The 20158-nt window shown below is 42.5% G+C and overlaps 1 protein-coding gene across 23 annotated transcripts in view; it reads left to right on the forward strand.

The window, feature by feature from the left end:
• Window positions 1-20158, forward strand: part of JAK1 (Janus kinase 1) — an 81547-nt gene that overhangs the window by 48965 nt on the left and 12424 nt on the right. For 22 of the 23 annotated variants that reach the window (XM_080622459.1, XM_080622466.1, XM_080622461.1 and 19 more), the window contains 10 exons: window positions 2457-2536; window positions 3385-3583; window positions 6345-6468; window positions 10946-11096; window positions 13158-13321; window positions 13898-14240; window positions 15658-15831; window positions 16575-16732; window positions 17608-17731; window positions 19202-19391. In XM_080622459.1, the coding sequence (XP_080478585.1) occupies window positions 2531-2536; window positions 3385-3583; window positions 6345-6468; window positions 10946-11096; window positions 13158-13321; window positions 13898-14240; window positions 15658-15831; window positions 16575-16732; window positions 17608-17731; window positions 19202-19391 (1633 nt within the window). In that variant the 5' untranslated portion in view covers window positions 2457-2530. The remainder of the gene's footprint in view (window positions 1-2456; window positions 2537-3384; window positions 3584-6344; window positions 6469-10945; window positions 11097-13157; window positions 13322-13897; window positions 14241-15657; window positions 15832-16574; window positions 16733-17607; window positions 17732-19201; window positions 19392-20158) is intronic. The other variant, XM_080622465.1, reaches the window with a different exon arrangement.

A 20158-nucleotide genomic window follows, 5' to 3' on the forward strand; every position in this document is an offset into this window, starting at 1 on the left:
ATACATGCTTAGAGGCAGCAGGGTCTGGAAGGGTGAAAGGGTGTCCTGGCTGTCACCATGTGCTGTGGCTTGTATGTACAATAACACTACTGTATAGAACTGGTGAGAGCTGCCGCTGCTGAGACAGCAGGAATTAGTTTTGTTTAAGGAGACACTGTGGCAGGTTAAGACACATTCTTAAAAAGGTGAATTCCATTGAGCATGGGAATATCTGGAAAACTCATTAGGAAGTTAGAGATTGGCTGTTGGTTGCTTTGGTTCATCCCCCAAAGCATATATTGTAAATGAGGCAGCACTTGAGGGTGGAATTTTTTTGCATTCTGGGAATTGCTGCTGTGATTAGAAACAAGAGTAGGAGCTATTGAGCAAAACCAAAGAACGCTGTGTTGAAAAGCAACAATTTTGATTTATGAATCCACACAAAAGCAATGGTTTTAGGTTTCCCTTCATATTTTCAGACATCTGGACAACCTTTTGAATATTATGCCCACACACACATTACAATATATTGAATTCCACTTGTAAGATGTGTCGTTTAGAAAGGAGTGTTTTCACTTAGATTAAAACTGATAACTTTAACCTTTTGCATTTCAATTTGATGGTGCTATAGAGAAATAATTACTGCCTTGTCTGCATATTCCAGCAATCATGCTATTACTTCTTCTCCTTATTGTTGCTGAAGGAATGTGCCTGGAAACTCAAATTTAGCATTAAAGTGGCATGGATGGAAGAGGCATATGCAATTCAATTGTAAATGTGTGTTGTGCTGTTAAATGTTACCTTTTTGTCTATGGCAGTATCACATTTGCTGGGCAGTTTCCAAGCAGAAGGGAAGATGTGTGGCAGTGTCAGACTTTCTCCAGACTAAGCCTAAGGCTTATAAAGCAATATTCATTGAAGTCTGCTGTGGCAGCAAAACCAGTGCACATTTAGTTCAAGTATGTTTGGCAGAGAAGAAGGAGGGATGGAGAATACAAATGGAGGAGTCTTTCAGCCTCAGATGAGTGATGGGTGATGTTTAACCAACCCAGCACTACTGTCATGTTTAGTTTAGACACATTTTGTCACATTGAGCTTACTGTCATACTCAATTAGTGCCTACTCCAGGAGAAGCCGTGGATGGTTTCCACTAGAGAGCACGGAGTTGTGGCTGATGGACAGTGATGCAGCACAAGCGCCAGAGGAGAGGAGTCTCTGGAGATGCAGAACAGAGTCCACATCATTCTTCTCTCCAAGAAGTCCAGACGGTTCCTCACCTGGCTTATTCCCATGCCAATGGGAGAGGAGCAGCCTGTCTGTCTTTGGAAAGAAGCATGCAATCATGCATTCCAAGCATGCCAGGTTTTTCACTGATGCTCTACACTCCACCATCAGGGCTGGGACTAGTGAGACATCTCACCAATGCCCATTTTCCCCTCACCTGCTTCTTAAGTATTCTTGTAGTATCTCACTGATATTATAGGCCTCATGTCAGACAGTGCTTTAAGTAGAGGCACTGTCATGCCTGCCATTGAAAAAAGATGGAAAAGATGGTATTGGTATTCTCCTGGCTTGCTTCAGGTACTAAGGATAGCCTCTAACTTTGGGTGAGAGTAGTTTTGCAAACCAGCCCCAGGATACTGAGGTGGTTTGTGGTGTTGGATAAGGCTTAAGAAACAAATGTAGGGTCTTGGAAAGGTGCTCCTGCTGCTTGAAGACACTAAAGTCACAGGCTGCAAGTCAGGGTTGTTCAGCCTGGAGAAGAGAAGGCTCTGGGGGGACCTTAGAGCAGCTTCCAGTGCCTTCTAGTGGAAGGTGTCCCTGCCCGTGGCAAGGGCTTGGAACTGGATGAGCTTTAAGGTCCCTTCCAACCCAAACCACTCTAGGATTCTGTTCTATGAAGGTTCCTCTGAGAGAAATATGACCCTTGCAATGATACTTCCTTGAGTAGTTTCCTTATTTTCTGCACTTTTCACAGAGCAAAGGAGAATAAAACAAAGAAAAAACCCTGATAATTTGGATGGGGAAGAAACAATAGAGACTGGGGAGAAATTGGAATTAGTAATATGTAGTTAAAAATGTGAAGAATTAAGTAACTTCAAAGGCCATGAAGGAGGTAAAGCAGAGAGAAGAATGCTCTGGTGGTTGCCCAGCTAAGGGTTGCCATGGTTATGACACCAAAGTGATGGTTGATGCTCTGAAAATATAATAAAAGGGAAAAAAAGAAAGAATACCCAAGGCTTTCCCTCTGTTTTTTGTTTGCGTCTCAGCCAATGCACCCAAGGAGCCAAAAGAAATCAGTGCACTTACATACACTCCTAGATGCTTGCTATGAATGTCTTTGGACGAGACTAGATTCAGTTCTCAGTTATCTTAATGGAAAGATTCCTTTGGATTTCAAGTGGCCTGACCGTATATTTTGTGCCCCAAAATGTACAAAGCAAATCCTAACATGTGTTTTGTGTTTCTTTTGTCAGCCAAGGTCAAGCTGCCCTTGGAGAGTGTGAAGATAATCCGTTTCAGTGGTGTAGAGGATCAGACAGTCACATAAATGCAGGTGTGTTGGCTCTTGAGGTTTGGTTTTGTTTGATTTCGGTGGGAGGATTATTCATAAACTGTAGACTTCGTGGTTTGGGCTTTTGTTATTGAGTTAAAGCTTAGTGAAACATGGAACACAGACCCCATAATACCCAGAGTGTGTGTTCATCCATTTCCTTTGTGTTCTTGCTATTTAAGCACGGGGTATAAAATGCAACAGGAATTTTCTTTCAGGTCAGAGCTGTCTTTTATGCATTCTTGGCAGTCTAAAAGCTATTGCATTAAACCTACTTAGTGCTGCTCTTTTCTGGAGAGAGAGAAGTAACAATAAATAACAGCTCTCCAATAAAGCTCATTTCACTGTGACACGTTAAGTATCAGGAGTTTAAAAACAAAGGGTGAGAGGGGAGAAAACTACCAAATATTTAGCTGTTAAGGAGATTGTTAAACAAAAAGAGCTTCTATTTTTAAAGGAAATATAAATTGTACTGTTTATATTACCCAGCCTCAAGTATTGTTTTCCAGCCAGTCAAGTTCTTAAGGATGTGAAAGTTATTCCTGTTCTACAGTAAAAAGAGAAGCCTTCAGGAATAGTTGTGGAACCACCAAAACAGAAGGGAATTACTTGGAACAGAGTGACCAGAAACAGAATAATCATTGACATGTCTTTTTTGCACTTTTCCCCTCATTTGTGAAAAGTGCTGATTTGGAATAATCAGGTTCCCCAACGTGAAGACTGAGGAATGCTGTGCCTAGCCCATAGCCCATGGTAGTATGCAGCACCCTTATTAAGCAATGGGTTTGTGTTCTCACAAACGCTTAAACTCATCCTCACATTTTCCTTAACTATTTTTCCTCCTCTTTCAGTATCTAAACGTAAAAGAAGATTGCAAAGCCATGGCTTTCTGTGCAAAGATGAGGAGCACGAAGAAGAGCGAAGTAAACCTGGAAGCTCAACATCAGGGTTTAGAAATACTTTTCTACCTGCAAGATAAAGCTCCCATTTCTTACACCAGTGGCGAGTTCACCTCAGAGGAGCTGTGCATTGAAGCGGCCCAGAGGTGTTGTGAGTATATGGCTTTTATACAAGTTCTCAGTGGCAAGGCCTGACAGTATAGAGAGGGATGCATCCTTCTCTGCATCTGAGTCAATGTCTGTAGAAGTACTCATGTACTCAGTCTAGCGCTGGTTTAGGTGGTTCTTAAACTGCTTGAAGTGGAAGAAATTGTGGGAAAGTCTGTCTTGAGATTCATTGAAGTGATGAGCTCCCACCCTTGTGTCTCTCAGATACAGGTACTGACTTTTTAACTTGGGTGGGATGATGAGGTTTCTTTTAAGAGAAGAGGAGACACTGTATAGAAGTGAACACAAAGCGCACTTTACCTCATACACTAGTCAGGATCTGTCCCATCTTATAAAACAGTTTGGAGAGGGCCAATGGAAACAAAAAACCCAATTAAAACCTGCTTTCTAGTTTCAGTTTTCTCTTACTTGACACTTCTTTGCAGAGTTACTCACCAGTTAAGATTACCTGAATGGCACACTACTGCAGTAATGCATAAATGTGTAATGAAGACACCTTGCTTTGTCAGTGTGGTCCGCGAGTCAGCAAAATACTTGAACATATATGTAATTCTACTGGAATTAGTGGATTTAATCTATGTTTCAGCCTCATTGAACCAGTGTACTTAGATATTTAAAGGTTCTTTCCTGCCCTGATCCCAATTCTGTGTTCCCCAAGCTTCATGGAACACTAAATATCATTCAGTTGATATGGGAGTGGTGAATCTGGCTGTATGAATGGGGAAATTGGACCTAAGTTTTCCTGCAGCTTTAAAATGTTTTGGGTCGTCATCTTGATTCTTGTAACATTTGGTACCCTTCAGTTCAGTTGCCTAATACTTCTCTTCCACTGGAAAGACAGGAATGATGGGAATCTGCAGGTCAAACCTCATCAAATAAGTACTCATGTTGGTTTTGAATAGTTTTAATGGAAATGAGGAGTACTTAAATCCACCTATTCATGTCAGCACCTAAGAGCTGTGAGCTGCTGCTGTTTGTATGGATGTGAACTCACATTCTGTGCAACTGCTCCCAGTAATTTCAGTTGTCAGCTTAAAACCTTTGAAGAAATGGCTAAAAATGATCTTTCCTTCATATCACAACTCGGATGTTAATCTGTTAGTGGCATCTACCTACTGCTTGTTCTGCAGAAGGCAGTGGCTGCCCAACCCCACCTTTAGGCTGCTTAGTTTTTGTTTCTGTGGTTTCTCTTCCCTTCTGCTCTCTCCACACTTCACAATAGAAATAGTTTCACTACACCTGGGTCGGAGCAATCCCAGGCACAGCTACAGGTTGGGCAGAGAAGAGATTCAGAGCAGCCCTGCAGAGAAGGACTCGGGGGTGTTGGTCGATGAGAAAATGAACATGAGCCGGCTGCAGTGTGCGCTCGCAACCCAGAAAGCAACCGTATCCTGGGCTGCATCAAGAGGAGCGTGACCAGCAGGTCGAAGGAGGTGATCCTGCCCCTCTGCTCTGCTCTCGGGAGACCTCACTTGGAGCATTGTGTGCAGTTCTGGTGTCCTCAACATAAAAAGCACACGGAACTGTTGGAACAAGTCCAGAGGAGGCCACGAGGATGATCAGGGGCTGGAGCACCTCCTGTATGGAGACAGGCTGAGAAAGTTGGGGCTGTTCAGGCTGGAGAAGAGAAGGCTGCGTGGAGACCTCAGAGCAGCCTTCCAGTATCTGAAGGGGGCCTGCAAGGATGCTGGGGAGGGACTCTTCATCAGGGACTGTAGTGACAGGACAAGGGGTAACGGGTTCAAACTGAAACAGGGGAAGTTTAGACTGGATCTAAGGAAGAAATTCTTTACTGTGAGGGTGGTGAGGCACTGGAATGGGTTGCCCAGGGAGGTTGTGAATGCTCCATCCTTGGCGGTGTTCATGGCCAGGTTGGATGAGGCCTTGGGTGGCCTGGTTTAGTGTGAGGTGTCCCTGCCCATGGCAGGGGGTTGGAACTGGATGATCTCAAGGTCCTTTCCAACCCTAACTATTCTAGGATTCTATGATTCTATGAATCCTGTAGGATCCCAACAAAGTGCTCTGCAGTTGGCCTTAGTTCAGAAAGACACTTAAGCAGAGCTCCTTGCCTGACCATTTTGCCTCCTATTGAGCAGGAAACTGGAGCAAGGAATTCAAACAAGGGTAGACCTGTAAACATACCATAGCCTGTTCTTGTCTGGGGTGATGTAAATGCAAAGGTTAAAGCAGGTCAGCCCAGACATACGAGTCCAGGTCTTGTTTTTTGTTGGAAAAGCCTTTGTTGAATTAGCAGAGAATGGAAAAATGACACGTTCTGTTTTCTGCTTGTTTGATAATGGAAAGGGGATTTTCATCATTTCACTAAATCCTTCTCTTTCAACTATGGGAGTAAAGTTTATTAACAAAATAAAACTGAGAACAAAGTGGTGGTTTTGTTAACACACCCATTTCTGTGATCAGGAAAAAGTGAAGATTTTCAAGTTATATCCTTTTAAGATAAAAAAACCTTTGGCAAAATCAGGATTTCAGAATAAGTTTAAGGTTTGAAGTAGCTGAAATAGGTTTAATACACGCTATAACTGATGGAGTGAACCAATGTGCACTTTGCAGTTCCACTTCAACCACAATTTCCTAGTGTTTGTTTTAAACTAATCCTAGTATTAGTTTCTTTTTGTGGTCTTATTTTGCAAGATCAGATATTTGCTTTAGGTATTTGTATTTTTGGGGCGTGCATGTCCATTGTAGCCTTGTGATTCATACACTTGTTTGCTTTTCTCTGACAGCTGTGTCTCCTCTGTGCCATAATCTCTTTGCACTGTATGATGAGAACAAAAGACTTTGGTATGCACCAAACCAGGTCTTTAAGATAGATGAGAAAACATCATACCGCCTCCATTATCGAATGAGGTAAGTGTAGAACATCTGAGAAATGATTCCTTAACCATATGTAGATGTTCTGAATGCTTCTATTGAAGAAGCAGGAAAGCAAAAGCAAAGGAAGCAGCTTGCTTTTCACAGTATGGATGAGAAGTTAACTGTAAAGGCTTAAAATGTCTCGTGATTTTTGTTTGCATCTTTGCTTCATAACCTTGAAGAAAAGCCCCAGGAGCTGAAAACCCACAAGGACCCACAAAGCTGTAGGTGATTGAATTAGCTAAAACCTAAAACCCAAAAGGCTCAAAGATGTTTTCTTAGGTCAGTATTTTACATGTTTCAATTTCCATTTGAAGTGTCCACAGTGAGCCGTGCTCCTCCTGAAGTCAGTGAGTATTTTACTACTCACTTGAAAGGAAAAAGCAACATGCTGCTGCTTATGAAATGCTCCTTTAGGGCTGTAGGGGAATCCAGGTGACCTTGCTGTGGGTGGCATGCACTACACTGGAGGAAGCATCAGACAATAGAAGCCATTGTTCCCAGGATCTTTATCTGACATGTACCATCAGGTTGGACTTCAGGTGGCATTCTTATGATGCAGCACGTAGCCTGTTGAGATTTCTGGGGCTGAATGGGCACTCAGCCTTCATCTACTGGGAGAGGAAAGCAGTAATGCTGACAACTGTTGAGCACTCTCACATACTCCACCTAAAGGACATCTTCCTTTTAGGGTTTGATAGAAACCCAATTCTGCATGTTATACTGCCTTATGGTTTTGAGTTTTATGCTGACTTTTCTTCTTGCATCAGTGGGAGCTGTAAGTGCATATTACAGAGGAAAAAATATATAGAATAAACTTTGCCTTCAAGATGAATTAGTGTAGAAATTTTACCCATCTTCCTAAAGCAAGTCCAGAGATCATTTTTGTCAATTCTTCAAGGTACAACTGTAAGAATATAAGCTTCTATGTAATATTCCTTCTTTGCCTTGAAATGTAATACATACATGGTCAGTTTGGGCTATAGAGAAAAAACACTTCAAGTGACTTCACTGCGTCCATGTTAACATCTTTTTCCTTATAATCTCTAGGTAAACAGCATGACTGTCATTTGTACATGCTAATGGGAGAACTGGCCTGTAGAAACTGCAGTTTGTGCATTCAAACTGTTTTCTAAGCTTGATAGAGAGTAACAAACACTTTGCTTATGCAGATACAAGGAGAGATTTGAAAATGGGATCTTTGAACTGTAAGCTGTTTCAGTTCTGATTACACTTGTGCCAGGCTGGAATTGTTATTTTTGATGGATGAACTGTTAAGAGTCAAGAAGAAAACTGTCAGCAAAAAGATCTTTGCTATTCAAGTAATTATAATATATATATCTGTTTTTAGAAGAGGAAGAGGATACTATGGTCTTTTTGCTTAAACACAGTTTATTAGTGGTATTAATGACTTAACGTTGGCTAATCTCAGATTTAAACAGCTGTGATTAAGTTTGGCAGATAAATGCCACACAGTAATGGAATTGAGTGACTCTCTAAAAGAGTCTCTGAGGACTCTAATGGCCTCTTACAGAGCATTAAGTGCCATTTCTTTCTTTAAGACATCAGTCAGATTAACCATATACTGGATAATAAAAGAATTTCTTGGCATAAGGCGAGTTTGGGGTATTTCCTCCTAATATTGAATTTCCTTGATGTGGTCTGTTTCTCTCTGTAGAAGAAAGTGGTATTTTAAAAGTGGAGTTGTAGGAATTTAATCCTCTGAGTAGAATTATGATTAAAAAATAGTTTCTGCTGTGTTTGGTGTTTGTATGTTTCTGCTTTGGGTGAATCATGAGAGCTCCCTCCAGGTACTCTTTCATTCCTACTGCATCCTACCTGCACGGTGGGGTACCACCACCTTCTCTGCTTAAAGAGCTCCCTCTTGCAAACCTTTGGCTGTTCACAACTGTCAGATTTTAGGTGTGGGCAAAATGAAGCGATGTTGAACTTTGTTTTCTGTAAATTCTTCTACCATTTTATAGAAGGGAGCTATGGAAAATGCCCTGCTTTCTATATTTAAAAGTTCTGGTGGTTTATTTTCTTAAGCTTTAGAGCTGGGATCTGAAGTTTGGCAGAGACGTTTCTTTTGTCAGATGTACTCCATGCATGAAAACTGGCAAACTTTGGGGCCAATAATACGTATTTAAATCATCTCATATGCATTTAAGAAGAGACTATATGAGTTAAGCACTAAAATCTTAAGATTCCATTTCCCTCGGAATACTGTATTGGTGAAGTGGTATTTTCCTTCCTTTCATTTCTGATCGATTGTGTGTCTTGGCTTGGGCATCTGAACTGAGAGCAGGGCAGAGCTCTGAAAAATGATGAGCAATGCAGGATTGTGAAACTGTTCCCTAAATGAATGTTGTTTGTTTTGAGCTCTGCAAGAGGCAGAATTCCTCTTGAAAAAGGAAAACGATCTGGCCTTATGTAATAGTGCTCTGTGTTGGTCTGTATATGATCATTTAGTCATTAAGTCAGGTTTCTGTGGACAACCTTATTCTGAAATGACTTTGATAGATTTGATTTAGTCATGTCCTATTAACATTATATGTATAGAATGAAGGTATGTGACTGAGTAGTTTCAAATGCTTTTAGAGGGTTTGAGTTTTGTCCCACTGCTGAAAGCTTTAGGTTTGCTTTCTGACTGTGTGAACTTCCCGTCCTTCTCCTCTCCCCATTGGATCTCTGCCAGCTGCTGTACTTCTGGTAGTAGTTTAAAAGGACTTGCTTTTCACTAGGAACCTTTTCACTGGCTCTGAATTTCTTCCACTCGCCCGAAATTCAAAAGAATAAAAGTCTACAGCATCAGAAACCACAGAATTTCATAATATCCGGGACTAGTTATCACACCAGCTGATGGGGGAGGTGTTTAACTGTTCCGTAGCTGCATTGTGTTTAAGCCAGAGGTATCAGTGTTTCTCGGTGCAGAGAAGGCACTTAGTGGACACGTTTGTGGCACCTCTGGAAGGTAGGACTGTCATAGCCGGTGTAGGTGGAAGAGAGCAGCAGGTTCCCCTCCAGCACTGGCCAGATGGACTGGGTGAAGTGCAGAACACCCTGGGAATTCTGCAGTATCCTACAGTACTTGTCAGGAGTGTTTGACATGGTTGGTTGTTGGCGTTCCTACTCACGCTCTAGCTGCTGGTTTTTGGAGACTTAAAAAGACTTATCAAAAAGAAAGGATGGACAGAAACAAAGTACGGAAAGTCTCACCTCTTAAAGAGTAATTTGATTCATGATTCTTCATTTGTCATAGAATCCCAGAATCCCAGACTGGTTTGGGTTGGAAGGGACCTTAAAGCTCATCCAGCTCCAACCCCTGCCACGGGCAGGGACCCCTTCCACTGGAGCAGCTTGCTCCAAGCCCCTGTGTCCAACCTGGCCTTGAACACTGCCAGGGATGGGGCAGCCACAGCTTCTCTGGGCACCCTGTGCCAGTGCCTCAGCACCCTCACAGGGAAGAGCTTCTGCCTAAGAGCTCATCTCAGTCTCCCCTCTGGCAGGTTCAAGCCATTCCCCTTGGCCTGTCCCTACAGGCCCTTGTCCCAAGCCCCTCTCCAGGTTTCCTGCAGCCCCTTTAGGCACTGGAGCTGCTCTAAGGGCTCCCCTTCAGGAGCCTTCTCTTCTCCAGGCTGACCCAGCCCAGCTCTCTCAGCCTGGCTCCAACTCTGTGCCTGTCTTAGGCAAAGATTTCTCAGAAGTTGCTAGCAGAGGTTTAAACTCTAAACTAATTTGATTTCTTTTTAGCAGATTCCAACCCCTTCAGCAGGTTTTCAGTTAAATAGCTTTGTGTACAGATACGGGTATAAAGCTTGTTTGCAATACACGCAACTGACTGTGTCCCTTTAAAGCCAGATGGTTTGAATTAGTGCCTTTTTCACCAGCTCCATTGAAACCAGCAGGAAGCAGCAATTCCAGGGAGTGAGAGAAGCAGAAATTCCAGGGAGGCATCACACTGCTTCCTGCTCCAGCCGCAGGGGCTGTGCACAGTCCTGCCCTGTTCATTGCTTCAGTGCCAATAGAGGAGGAGGTCTGAAGTCTTGTTAGCCCTTTGGAGGAGTCATTTTACCTTGGAATGCTAATGCCAACCATTGCACAGAGTATTAACACTCTCACACTGCTCAAGCAATATAAGAGGTGATGGAAACATAACTTATCTGAGTGGCAGCTTCTTGCATGAGGATGTGACAGTCAGGCATGGTGTTGTGCTAAGAGTGAGATACCTGCTGAATCAGTGGAAATGCTGAAAACCTTTGTCTAATAGACCATTTTCCCCCAGTTTTTCCCCATTTCCTCAGGCCAAGCATGAGGTTTTCCCAGTGACCTCTTAAGTTCCACCCTCAGGGCTGAAGATTGATGGATTTTGACTTTTAACTGGTTTTCTTTATAAGCTTAAAACGTGTATCTGATGTAAACAGAGGATTTCCCCAGAAGTTTTTAGAGCTTATTCCTCTTCTCTTACAAGATACTACTTTACAAACTGGCATGGGACCAGTGAAAATGAGCCCTCAGTGTGGAGGCATTCCCCAAGGAAGGCAAAGAACTACGAGAAGAAGCTGGGACCGGAAGGAACCCCTATTCTTGATGCAAACTCATTAGAATACATCTTTGCCCAGGTAAGAGGTTGCTTGCAAGTATCTCTGCCATTGTAGTCATGCAAAAACTATTTGATCCAGTAGAAGCTGCTTTAATGACCTGTTTTCAGACTTCTAAAGTATGTATAACGTTACCTGTTAGTATTGGTGTTTTCTTCATACTTCTGGGTGGTGGAGAGAAAATGTGCTACAGGAAGAACAATCTACCCATGTGCAGGGTATGTCAAGAAACTTATCTCACTGTCCAAAAAGAAAGGGCTATATTTTTATAGCGTATTTTCTTTCAATATTAACCATTTTGGGATATAAATGCTATCACTTTTTGTTTTGTGAAACATTTGTAGTAACTTTGGCATCTATAGTCCTACAGAGGAGCATTAAGAGAATTAAAACTGACAGTATGGTGTCCTTTTAATGCAGGTTTTTTTACTGTGCGGTATCGAAACACTGACTAGTAATAACCATTGTCACACAGGCCTTCCATGCTGTTTTCCCTTCCTTCTGTTGTGCCTCCCCTTGTTGGCAGTACATACAGCACACTGGACATGGCAAGGAAAGCAGGGTCCCTATTTCAGAAAGCTTGTGCTCTTGTACAGAAAGGTCTGTATACACACAAATGATTTTGCAAACCAGAAGCTGTCCGGTTTCACCAAAGAAATGGGAACACCAAAGTTGAGGAAGGCTTGTGAAATGAGCAAATTAAATGTACTGGGAAGAACTTGTTTACTGTTAATTCTGAGTCTAATTACTGCAGAACTTTCAGGCTTTCAAATATGGTTGTGTCCTTCAGCAGAAGCAATAACATGAAGCTGCTCCAGTGAATCCTTGTTTTATTGTGAAATCACAGTAAAAGAAAACACCAAGTGAGCTGCAGCTCTGTGTGCATTTTAATGGTGCCGCTTGCCTTCTAAAGTAGTAAAAAAAGCAACTATTTTTTCTTCAAGAAGAATGAAAATACCATTTAAGTTGAATTAAGTGAATTGAGTAGGGGCCTTAATGGATATTGTCAGACAATGGATATTGTGTTAGGCATTTACTTTTGGGTAATAACATTAAAACAAAGGCCAAACAGAAAGAAGTGATCCTTGTATAGGGAAACAGAAGTGTCTTTGCTCTTTGGTAGCCAAATATTTTTCATGCTGTCACAGAACAAAGCAGCTGCTGCAGAGGTTGCAGTCTTGGCTTTGAGATGTGGCTTCGAGACTGTGTGTGAGGTTCATCCTTGAGGTGCTTTCCAACCTGGCATTCTGTGATTCATAGAGACATAGAATCAGGTTGGAAAAGACCTTTAAGCGCATCCAGTCCAACCACTGCCCAGCATTGCCAAGGCCACCGCTAACCCATGGCACTGAGGGCCTTGTCTACACAGTGTGTGAACCCTTGCAGGGACAGTGCTAAGCAATGCCTGAGCGCCCTTTGGGGAAGGAATTGTTCCTCATCTCCATCTAAACCTCCCCTGGTGCAGCTTGAGACCGTTTCCTCGTGACCTATCACTTATTACTTAGAAGAGACCAGCCATGAGGCGATGAAGGGCAGAGCTAAAGCAGAGACACCAAGTATTTATTGTGTACCAGAATAGAAAAATCATGATGGTGCTGGAAGGGGGCAGGGTGGTGCTTTCGTTAGCTAATTACAAGAAAGGTTAATTTTTGGTGTGGGTTAACATATGAAAGAAGAGGGCAGGGGGTTTGGAAGTGTCTGAGCAGTGCGGGTGTTTTACCTGTGCCTCTACTCATGTTCCTAGTGAAAACCACAGCGCTGTGGACTGTTGGTGATTCCATCAATCTCTTCAACAAACTGTCGTAAAAGACTTCTATCAGGCACTAATGTTGGTGTTTCTTCTCAAATAGGCAGGGTTTGTGGGTGACTAGTGCTTGCCTCTGTTTTGCTGGTCAAAGAGAAGACTGCATCTATTGCATAGCTCTTCCCTTCTCCTCCTACCCCTTCCTGTCCTGGCTTTCAGCTTTGGGTGACTCTTGCTTGAGGAGAGCCTCTGATCTTGTGACATATTGCTTGCTCATAGGAAAACCATGACAAATACCAGATCTGGTAACTTATTTTTTTTCCTTGCTTCCTATCAAGGGTCAGTACGACTTAGTGAAAGGCCTGGCACCAATCCGTGATCCTAAAAGTGATCAAGAGGTTCATGAAATTGAAAACGAATGCCTGGGCATGGCTGTCCTTGCAATCTCTCACTATGCCATCAAGAAAAATGTGAAGCTTCCAGAGCTTCCCAAAGATATGAGGTGAGCTGGGATAACTTCTTTGTCACTGTTGGGTCTGTTGCACTTGTCTTCCAGAAGGGATTTTAAGCATTTTACCTTGCAGGGTCCGACTGCACAGGAGTTACCGGTTCCACACTGCTATTGCTAAATGGCTCTTCCTAATCTTGTCAATAGGGATATGTATTAGAAAACCTGATTTTTTTTCTCATCTGGAAAGTATTTGAAATCTGTGAAGCTAGTGCAGCCAGCCCACTGATGTGCTGGGTACCAAGTGGCTTGCTGTAGATTCAGGCTTCTGCGTTAGTAGGGTCAGAAATGAGAGCGTTAAGTGGCAACCTAATGAGGAAGCAGTTAGAATAGATCAATTTGATTATTGATTTGAGTGGGCTGTATCCATCTGACTAAAAAGCTTTCAGGAAAGGTTATTACCTGAAGTCCTGTTGGCTATTAATGCTGTAAACACTGCTACGGTACCAGCTGCACAGTGGTTTGCTGCATCCTGTTCTCTGTAACGTTCCAAGTAAGGCAGCTGCACATTTTCGAGTTAAAGGCTTAGGAGACAACAGGATTAACTCATAGCATTGTTTTTCCTTCTAGTTACAAGCATTACATTCCTGAAACCTTGAACAAGACTATCAGACAGAGGAATTTCTTAACCAGGATTCGGATAAATAATGTTTTCAAGCATTTCCTTAAAGAGTTTAACAACAAAACCATTTGCGACAGTAGCGTGACTTCACGGGATCTCAAAGTGAAATACCTGTCAACCATGGAGACCTTGACCAAACATTATGGAGCAGAAATTTTTGAGACTTCTTTTTTGCTGATTTCATCTGAGAATGAAATAAATAGATCTAATTGTGGAGACAATGAGATGCTCCCACTCTATGAAGTCATCGTAACGGGAAACAATGGAATTCAGTGGAGGCTCAAGCCAAATGTAAGTATCCCTTGATAAATGGGAGTTAGAGGATTGCTGGGGGGGAATAATAACTGGAAAAAATGATCATGATCTTCAGACACTGTGGATCAGCTTCTTTTGTAGGATTTATGCAGGTTGAAAGGGACCTCAGGAGGTGTCTAGTCCCAACCCCCTGCTCAGGGTTAGCTTTGAGATGAGACCAGGTTGCTTAGGGCTTTATCCATTCTGGTCTTGAAAACTTCCAAGGGTGGGCACTGCACAATCTCTGTGGGCAACCTCTTTAGCATGAAGATCAAAGACTACTGTGTAATTAAAGACTATACAGTGGTGGGGCACTGGCACAGGGTGCCCAGAGAAGCTGTGGCTGCCCCATCCCTGGCAGTGTTCAAGGCCAGGTTGGACACAGGGGCTTGGAGCAAGCTGCTCTAGCGGAAGGTGTCCCTGCCCATGGCAGGGTTTGGAACTGGGTGAACTTTAAGGGCCCTTCCAACACAAACCAATCTGGGATTCTATGTATCTGCCAGACCAGACACAGGTCTTGAAAGATTAATGTCTGTGGAGGTCCTTAGGGTTTGGTGCTCTGTCTTGATACCAAGGTCTGTTAATACTGTCTGTATATGGCACCCCAGGTGCTGTATTTGCTCATACTTACAGACTTTTCATGAATAAACTAAAATACAGTGACATTAAAGCTGAGCTTTCTCACCTCAGTGATACTTTACATGATGTTCCTTGTTTCCGTGCTGCTAATTGAGGTAACTTTGCTTAACCCTCTTTTGTGCTTTGTGGACATAAATATGCTCCGGGTTTGAAGGGCTTATGGCACATTCTAGTTTTTCTCCACATATAATACTTGAAAAATCAACCTCTTTTTGCTTGCCTCAGTTCCCCAGAGTAGTGAGAACCCTATTGATAACTATCTTATGTAACAGACACTATTGTGTTTCACTTCATTTAGATGTAACTTAACTATCTCTATCTCTGATGGGGAATTTCTGTTTTAAATGATAATATTAATGAGGGGGAGGGAAGGAAGAACTGATATTTGAGCAGAAAGCTTGCAAGAAATGCAGCCTGTTTCTTGTAAGGCTCCTGCTTCTGCTGATTTATAGATTGTACTTATTTAAATCCCTCAACCAAAGGCTTTCATCTCAGTGAGAACCTTTCTGTGACCCTTCAGCCTTGCCAAGAGAGAGGAAAGTCACCTATCTGATGACTGCTCACTTTCATCCTCATAAAACTCTGTCTTATGGACAGCTCTTGATAGAACTGTATCTTTGCAATACAGGTACACTGAACGTGTAAATGAATTGATAATTCAGTGCAAAAAGCAAACAAGAACTATATAGCTGTGGAAGACCAATTTGTTAGTAAAAACACTGGGCTAAAAAAGACATATTTTCATTAGTTACTTTTATCCAAACTGTATTTGCAGTCTGTGCAGACAGAGAAAGAGAAGAAGAAGAAAACCGATGGCAAAACCAGAAAGGATGAAGAGAAACTCAAAATTCGAGACATATGGAACAACTTCTCTTATTTTCCTGAAATCACCCACATTGTCATCAGGGAGTCTACAGTCAGCATTAACAAGCAGGATAACAAAAGGATGGTAAGAGCCAAGCCTTGGATAGGTTTCCCTCCCCTAGGAAGCTTTAGTGGCACAGTGTTGTTGGGTCAAGAGGTGACAACCTCCTTGAGGAACATTTTAACTCTTAAATAGTAGTTACACTACAGATGCAGAAGTGATAGTTAGAAGAGCAGCAAGTTGATGAGCATCATTGATTCTCTACACTTGTTGCTGCACACCACCAGTGTCTGGTGGCCTCCTTGCTGTGCTTCTCAGCCTATGGCCTTCCTATCTACACTGTTGATAGCCATAAGCAGCATCAGAAATATGGCAGAGAGGAGACAGATCCAGAGAGGACCTGGGAAGGAAGGAGAGGAGGTTTCTAGATATGCAATTTAAGCATCCAAAGTGGTTCTTCTTGCTGTGGGCTGCCTGCTATTAGAATTGGGAAAGGAGCTGCCTAAGGGTCCTTGGCTTCAAGTCCAGTGTGACTGCCCCATTCCTGAACTGTGGCATTTCACAAAGGCTGGCACAAGATTTTGCCTTAGAGATCTCGTGTAGGATTACAGCAGAACATGTCATGCTGGAGAACCAAAGTTTCTAGCCAGTAATGGGTGGGGAGAACAGAGGATGGTCAACGTTGGCTCTCTAAATGTGGTTTTCTGTTGTAGGTTTCTGGACAATTTTTTAGCCACTCTATGCAAAAATCTCTGGATATTGAAGCACTCCTGAAATGTTTTATCAGAACTGTATGAATTCTTTACTAAAGTACCCTTTTGTTGTAGGAATTAAAGCTGTCCTCACATGATGAGGCCCTGTCGTTCGCGTCGTTGATAGATGGGTACTTCAGACTTACAGCAGATGCTCACCATTACCTGTGCACAGATGTGGCTCCTCCGCTGATTGAGCACAACATAAAAAACGGATGCCATGGACCCATTTGGTGAGGAAAATGTTTGTTTGTTATTTTTCTACTTGAACAATTAGTCCTCTGATACTGCTGCATTGAAGATACTGAGTCCACTGAGGAAATTGGACATTTGGAAGGCTGTTAATTACCGAAAGGTTGTAGAACAACTTAAGTTTGCCAAGGATTCTATGGAAAAACCCATCACTGTTTCTCTCCACATAAACTTACTCATCTCTAAAGCCAGTGTTTCCTCATTATAGGAGTATTTTGAGGCTTACTCCACTAATAGATATGAAGATCATTGTCTGTTGAACAGATGGAAAAATTTAGGTAAACAGCATTGAGCTGTATCTACACTGACCCCAGGAGTCCTTGGGTGGATGAACAAAGCCTTTTGTTGTTTTAAATAGCTAAGGCAATTACGTTCCTTTCATAGTATCGTAGAATCACAGACTGGTTTGGGCTGGAAGAGACCTTAAAGCTCCTCCAGTTCCAACGCCTGCCATGGGCAGGGACACCTTCCACTGGAGCAGCTTGCTCCAAGCCCCTGGGTCCAACCTGGCCTTGAACACTTCCATCTTTTTGGCTTTTCTTTTTATGTTTGAAGATGCAGTATATAGAAAACTGAGAGTTTATGTGTGCACTGTGTTAGATATGGAATTTCCCCATTAAGCATGCTAAGAGCTTAACAGATCTTTCTTCCCTTGCTCTGAGCAGCTAAATGCGAGTGTGTGTAATGCACACAATTAAATCAAGTTTTAATAATAATAACATAAATATTTCTAAGTTGCTGTTACACATTTTTGTTCCAAATACAGAATTTATTCTCCTGTATGTTTCCTAATAGTAGATTTGGGATGCAACTGCTCATTGGTTGTTTTTCCTCATGTGTACATTGACTCTTTCAGCACGGAATATGCCATCAACAAGCTCCGCCAGGAAGGGAATGAAACAGGAATGTATGTGCTGAGGTGGAGCTGCACAAACTTTAACCACATTCTTATGACAGTGACTTGTTCTCAAGGCTCAGAGGTACGTCAAGTGTGGAGCCCCAGCAGTAATCTGATAATGAGCTGAAGACTGGCAGCTCCCTGTAATCCATGCTCATGCATTTGTGTTCTTTAGGGCAGTCACCCTTATGTCTGTGTGATAGCTGGTGCAGCACAGGGTAGAGAACTGTGCTCATAGCTTCATTTTCCCCAGACTTTCTGCAAATACGCTGTATCTACAAAGATGATTCAGGACACTCAGAACATTTCCATTCATAGCAATAAAGCTGTGCAAGAACGTGGTTGAAATTAAGTGTTTTAAACTCATATGGTGTGAGAATGACATACACAATTTGTCACTGTAACTTAGCTAATGTTTCTTGAACATGGGTTTAATTATACAAATCTGTTTCTCCTGATACACTGGAAAAGAACAGTGCATGAGGACAGTTCCCTTTACATGGAGAACACTGTAGAAGGAGATAGATACACAGCTAGCTGGGGGAACTTACTTCTTGAAAGATGATTGATAAGCAAAAGCTCATGGTGAGGGATAGGTGAGGAAACCAGATGGCGATGGTGACAAGTAGAAAAGAAGACTGCAGGAACTGCACAGAAGTTCAGCTGAAGTCTGCAGTTGACTTGCTGCTTTGGAGAAAATACTTCAGGTGTTCACACAAGGGTAATACTAGCATAAACACATATAAACTGCTGTTCTTCCCTTAGAAATACAGGTAAATAGAATCAACCATGAGGTCAAGAAAGGGATATTTGATATGGGGTTCATCTTAGAATCATAGAATAGTTAGGGTTGGAAAGGACCTTAAGATCATCCAGTTCCAACCCCCCTGCCATGGGCAGGGACATTTCTAAGAGAGCTAGGTGATCAACACTGTCTTCTAAAGACAGGACAACCTGACATAAGAAATCAGTTGTCTTGGAAAACATTCAACCACTTTGCAAGGCTTAGTGAGAAAAGGGAAAGGTGACATGAAGCTGTGGTATGGTAGAGGTGAGGAAGAGGCCTTGAAAGGGCTGAGATAGGTAAGTGCAAAAGTTCAGCCCTTTGAAACTGGGAAGTGTGAGCAACAGCCTGAAATGGTTTCACTTGTTGAACAATCTGGGTTGTGAAAGGGTGCTGTGCTATTTTTAAGTAGAGATGTTGAAACCATGGTCCAGCTTCTGCAGTTCTTGACCAAATGAAGAGCAGATTCCTTCAGGAAGAGTCAGGGCTTCCACATACTGTCAGGCTCTGCGAAACACACAAGCCATTATTTGAATCTTCATGTTGCTGCTCTTCCACTCTGTTATTGTAAGTCTTCCTGGGACTGAAGGTTATAGGAATTTTAGAGCTTTTTCTACTGTGTTGGATTTAGAGGACCCTGGCATAGAGGGAAGTGATTACTGGTCCTACGTTTTAATTTCGAAGGCTTTTGGGAAGTTTTTGTGGCTTAACAAACATTCTTTCACCTTAAGGATTGTATTTTGTATTTTTCTCCCTTTTCCCCAATAGCAGATGGGAAATAGTTCAGTCCAGTACAAGAACTTCCAGATTGAAGTGAAGAAACGCGAGTACTTCCTACATGGATCCAGCAAATCTTTCTCATCCTTAAAAGAGCTGATGGATCACCTGAAGGGACAAATACTCCGGACAGACAACATAAGCTTTACACTGAAGAGGTGCTGCCAGCCAAAACCAAGAGGTAGTGTGTCCTTTAAGAGAGGCAACAAACTTTATTGTTGAAAGGAAACAAACTGCAAGGATAAGAGGCGTTCTTGGTGTCTAATTTGCTCTGTGTCCTCATGTGAAGCTCATTTGTTACTTAAGAAGTGATATTTAAGGTTTCTTCCTTCACTGTGGAGGAGGAGTCTTATCAAAAAGCAAACCCAAGCCATGTGAACAAGGTTTTAGGGGTTTCCTTTCCCTGTTACAAGCTGAGCACAGGATGCTCAGGGGGTGGTGCTTCTCACGAGCCTTCTTTGGGTGAACTTTTCACATGACATTGAGAAAAGTTCTGGTTTCCCTTTTTGCACCTAGAAGCTGGCCCTGCAGAGGTGGCCTCTAGATTTGTCTGAAAGGAAAATGTCACAGCTGACTCAGAGCCATGGGCTGCAGTGCTGTGGGGAAGCAGGGACCACGTAAGGTTCTTCCTTTGCTTCACTGCGTCACGTATGCCAGGCAGTGTCACCATCCATCATGTCGTGTTCCTCTGGCAAAGGAGGGTTGCAGCCTGCAGTGGTTGTGTGGCAACCTCTGGTTTGAAGCTTGTTTGCTCTCATGTTGAGCTGTTGTTTAGTCTATTAATCATGAAGCAGAAGGGAAAGCTGGCTCTGCAACTGTCAGCAAGCAGAACAGCCTTGGAGTCAGTAAGTCCATCTGCGAGGTCAAATTTGAGAGGATTGGGACAATCCTGCATTTGTTAAGCTGCCCATGCCTGCACTTACTGAAATGGTTTGCTATGAACAAGTG

Source organism: Psittacula echo, assembly GCF_963264785.1.
Source record: "Psittacula echo genome assembly, chromosome: 7".
Classification (NCBI taxonomy): Eukaryota; Metazoa; Chordata; class Aves; order Psittaciformes; family Psittacidae; genus Psittacula; species Psittacula echo.